General features: G+C 29.1%; 2 protein-coding genes across 4 annotated transcripts in view; both read left to right on the top strand.

Annotated features, from left to right (window-relative positions):
• The window catches only part of SMC2 (structural maintenance of chromosomes 2), a 26,928-nt gene extending 25,332 nt beyond the window's left edge, over positions 1–1,596 (top strand). For both annotated transcript variants that reach the window (XM_014422875.3, XM_014422876.3), the window contains exon 20: positions 465–1,596. In XM_014422875.3, the coding sequence (XP_014278361.1) occupies positions 465–581 (117 nt within the window). In that variant the 3' untranslated portion in view covers positions 582–1,596. The remainder of the gene's footprint in view (positions 1–464) is intronic.
• A 2,669-nt stretch (positions 1,597–4,265) lies between these two features.
• The window catches only part of Mthfs (methenyltetrahydrofolate synthetase), a 12,629-nt gene continuing 11,880 nt past the window's right edge, over positions 4,266–5,014 (top strand). The window contains exon 1 of one of the 2 annotated variants that reach the window (XM_014422870.3): positions 4,266–4,405. In XM_014422870.3, the coding sequence (XP_014278356.1) occupies positions 4,401–4,405 (5 nt within the window). In that variant the 5' untranslated portion in view covers positions 4,266–4,400. Of the gene's footprint in view, positions 4,406–4,486; positions 4,605–5,014 lie in introns of those variants that run through there. The other variant, XM_014422871.3, reaches the window with a different exon arrangement.

Raw genomic sequence — 5,014 nt, 5'->3', positions numbered from 1 at the left:
ATTTATAGTTTTTTGTTGTAATATGTAATATAGTATTGTAACAAAAATATATAAATAATATAATAATAAATATAGTAGCGTGCACTTTTATATTTCATCTTTTGGCTCGTTTCTTCATGTGACTTTCACCACCCTCTCTTCTGTTGTCCTACTCGCTGGAAAACTTTAAATATTTCTGAAAAACAATGTTTGGCTCTTTTCCTATCTATCCAGTCAGTTTATCACTGTAAGCTTTCAATTCCTTAAATATCTAATCTAGGATTACAGTCAATGCCTTCATCATAACTGACTGTTAAGAGATCAATAATTACACTATACAAGGGATATTTAATATGTCATAGATGTTATATCTATTATTAGGGGTATAAAAGTATCTTTATTGGAAGTCCACTCTGTATTTTAATTTTATAATTTCAGTTATCTTTGGATGGATTGTTGACCTGATATGTGAATTTTTTTTTCAGTTTATTGTCGTCTCTTTAAAGGATGGAATGTTCAACAATGCCAATGTTATTTTCCGTACTAGCTTCGTGGATGGAGTGTCTTGTGTAACAAGAACGACAAATACAGGCAAACGATAGTTTCACTTGAGAACAGATTTCTCTTTGTTAAATTATGTAAACTCGATAGGAAGATTCCTATGTATTGTTTTCAAGCTTATAAAGCTTCTGTAAATAACAAAGTTTAATGTTTACTAATATATTTTAATTATTTTTTAGTTAGATTTTATTATATTGATTAAATTGTTTTGTTTTTTTAAATAGAAAACATATTTTTACCTGGTACATAGTGTCAGCTCTTGATGTAAATTTGTATATTGTTGCTGTATGGTAATAAGTAGAAATAATAAAATATTTTGTATTTTTTATTTAATAAAATTATTTCTTTATAAATGGACATTTGTCATACTCTTTTCTTTATAGTTTGTGTATCAAATTAATCTTGTTTTACTAATGTAATGTCACAATTCATGTTCGTTTTTTTATAACTGTCCGTCAGAAATATTTAATATAACTTTCATTTTTTGTATCAGCATTTTTGTTTTTTTTTATTCTTTTAAGTAAAATAATATTGACTGACAGGTGGGAATCGAACCTACAGCTTGAAGCAAACAGTGTGGGATCCAATCCCAAAGTTTTTACCGATCAGAACCTCTTTCAAGATATTGAGTGTTTTATAAAATGGCCCTATAATGCTTTTAAAGTTATCTTAGAGTCCCATTAAGATAAACATTAACCTTTCAATTATCATTATTATGACCAAGAAAATTGTTCATTAAGAAGTTAGTATCCTTTGTATTGTAAACTTGACATTTAGTTTATTTGGACGAAAATGTTCAAAATATTCATGTACAATCCAAGACATTTTCTGTTGCTGCAAAGAAATATTCTGATATCCAAGCTCTCATCTAAGAGAACTTAGATGGGTGTAGTAAAGATTAAAATAGGTTTGAGGGTTTCTTAGTTAAGTTTAATAAACTTATTTTATCGAAGTATTTTTAAGGTACCTGAGAAGAAACTAATTCTATTCAGCTAGTAAATCACATTTTTGTAATATGGATAATTTGAATTTTAATAAAAAATATCTATGAAGGAAGATTGGGTGGTTGTAAAAAAAGGTCGCTCAAAATATTACAAAAACTATTTAATATTTACCTATATAGTGTAAAATGTTGATATGTAATAAATAATGTTTGTTCTATTTTAAACAACCCCTCTCCCCCTCCCCTGCATCATCTTCATTAATTATTTATGGTAAAAAAAAGAATAGTTTCCAAAAAATAAAAAAAATATTAGTCCTTGTCATCATTCCTAGATAATCAAATAGGTCAAATAAATTTAGCTATAAATTTAAAACATATATGACTTAATTCAAGACACAACTTAATCAGTTCTCCATTTTCACCTTTCAATAACATTTTAGTAATAATTTCAGATTTGTTGAGCTTACTAAAGAGTTTGAGAATCATGTATTCCGAACATCCACTCATAAGAATCCAGTTTTTCCTCTCAAAACTCGCAGATTAAGGCCAGTCCATATATTTCTTTATGGGGTCCAACCACATAAGTGTTAATGGCTTATGAACTTGCAAACTTGCCAGAGAGGCACTCAGGCTCCCTTGCTTCAGCTCCAACTTTCTTACCCTATCCCGAATTCAATAGACCAACTAAAATGGAAATATCAGAAATATGTGGAATGAAAGTGTGTTTATAACGAACAACCCAGCTCAAACACCAAAAGTCATATGAAACTTAAATTGCATGTTTAAGAAGGATATATGTCTGGGATACCATAACAACTTTTTCGATAAAATCAACCAACTGGAAGTGGTACTTGATGGAATCAATTTGGTATTCTACAAAACGGCTCTAATGATTTTGTTCAAACTCGACATGTCAATGTACAATTGAATGATCTGTAATATCAGCTATATCTTATTCAGGGGTGGGGATTAGGCCATGCCCTGTGAAGGCAACTTTATGTTGAAGGTAATAGGGATTTTGCACATTAATTTAATTATCTATTAAACCGTGTATTTGTATCACAAATGTGAAGAGTTGGAAGTTGCATTCAATGTTATTCCTAATAATTTGGTATATCTACAGAAAAAATCCATTTATCACAGAAAATATGAAAATATAGTTTGATATAAATAAATAATTGTTTCTGATATAATGGAAAAAGTTGTCTATTAAAAAAAAAAAAAAGAAAAACTGGTAAACATTGGTTTTTAGAATGGCAAGTATCTATTGCTTTCCAGTAATGGCACGGCCTTAAAAAACACTAAATAGTTTTTTAAGGCCTTGCCATTACTGGTGTGAGGGGTGCCCGAGCAATTCTCGACTATCAACTGTCAAATAAGACTACCCAATGCCACGCCTACGAAAGGAATAGACCCTTTCTTCTGCCGTCACACCCTGGAAGCGTACCTCCTCCATTGTAGATCTTATCCTTTCAAATAGTCGAATTGGGCTTAAATGACGATTTTAAAAATAATCTTCCTCTAAAGTATCTTTAACTTTTAAAAAATAAACAGTTTCTAATTGTTAGAAATCATAAACAAAGGATAAATACAAAATATTAAAGAATTTCATGAATAACTAAAGGAGAGCAAAAGAAAAATTGAGGCTTCTGAATCAAATGGGAAAAGACATGACCATCTGATCTTACCCGATTGCCTTACGTCTTTGTTAAAATGAATTCTTGGCAGGGACGAACTTTATATTCAGTATTTTCACCCCAAGAAACCCTAAAATATACATTTTTATAGCAACAGAAAGATAAAAAATTTTGGTTCATAATTTTCTCCTTCCCTGGTCATTAGATAAAAACACAAAAATAACGGTAACTTCAATACGAACCCACCAATCGATAAAAAAAAATTTAGGGAGCGTATGTAAGGTGATAAGTAAATGTTGTGTTACGCATGATTCACACCAGATTTTTTCTAATCACTTTCTATTTGTTTCCTCCCAATTCTCTTTGTGTTATACAATGCTAATATATTGGAAATTTGTCAGCAAATTTTGAAACAAGACTCGTCTTGTTGACTTCAATTTTTTCTGAATATTTTCATATATTGACATGTGACGTTGTATGGGAGTTACTGAACGACGACAAATATTCGAAGAATTTTTTGCCGATATTGATAACTTAGGATTGTTAATTGATTGTGCATGTTAGTTTAAATAATATTAAACTTAATACGAAGGTAAGTTTACTTCGCTACATCTTCATCGAACTTCGTTCTATCTCCATCGAAAGCTGAGATGAACCTCTTTGGATGAAGTCTATTCTCTTGTTTTTTTGTATGTATTATGTATTTAATTATTATTATGTAATATTTTTGCCATGTACTAAGAATTCAGTCCTTTTATTTTTATTAAAATATTATGATTTAAAGTAGTAATTATAACTATGTTGGTAATACTATAATTAATACGTATAAAATTTGAATAAAAGCAAAGGTGAAATTAATGAAACTAAATAAAGTAGATTGTAATAAATATTTTAAAGAAAATATTATTTACAAGTATATAATAAGTACCTAATTCTCATATAGAACACTTATTTATTTAAGAAAGATTATTATGATTTACAAAAATAAAAATAATAATTAATTTTAAAAAGGTTTCCAATTAGTAATATGATATTTAATTTTTATTCCAGCTCGTTGTTCTTGAATTAAGACAACTTCCGTTTCAAGGCTTCATTGCATATAATTGAATCAGTGTCCATCTTAAAATTTTACACTTTAGAATAAATTATAGTAATTATATATTTTTTAGTCTTCAAGTACATTATAATTTAGGATTAGCTTATAATACAAATCATAAAAACTTAGATGAACTAATCTCTAATTTCTGAAAGCTGATTTTGTGTAATCAGTTCCAGTACTAATGGGGTAACTATTAAAGAACGATTTTTTTAATTTGGTCAAGTTGAGAATGTTTGCAGAATGTTTTTATCTTAGCCTCTTTGGAAAAAGCGCAATTACCTTTCTTCATTCCTCATTTGAGTCAACGCATAGATTGTATATTATTATCTAAATTAAAGTTCAAAGAAACTTTAAATTTAGTTATATTTAACTTCTAAGTTTTAAAGTACAAACGTTTGTCTACATTATTGCTTTTTTCTAGTCCCTTTTGAAAACTCTAATTTATTAGAAAAGTTAACTTATTACATAAGATTTTGGTCTTTTAAGATTAATTGGAGAGAGTCAACATCGCGGTGTCTCGTTTGATCTTTTGAACAATAGAGCTATTGTTTTGTGTAAGCTACCGGGTATGTTTAGTGTACTACTGAGAAAACTGACCAACTGCAGTCTACGACGTCTAATATTTGTCTTCTAGATTTCTTCGAAGAAGAAAAAAGGGTTATGAAGTCGGAAGAGCTTCAAATGGAAGCACAACAAAGTTCCTCAGCGGAGGTAAGCAATACAAATGCTAATCATAATTTACCAATTATTGAGGCCAACATTAATACAGATAATAATTGGTATTTAGTGACAGGG

Source organism: Halyomorpha halys, unplaced genomic scaffold (assembly GCF_000696795.3).
Source record: "Halyomorpha halys isolate HHAL.00 unplaced genomic scaffold, Hhal_1.1 Scaffold392.1, whole genome shotgun sequence".
Lineage (NCBI taxonomy): Eukaryota > Metazoa > Arthropoda > Insecta > Hemiptera > Pentatomidae > Halyomorpha > Halyomorpha halys.
The sequence above is the reverse complement of the archived record's forward strand: the minus strand, read 5'-3'. Positions and strand labels throughout refer to the sequence as shown.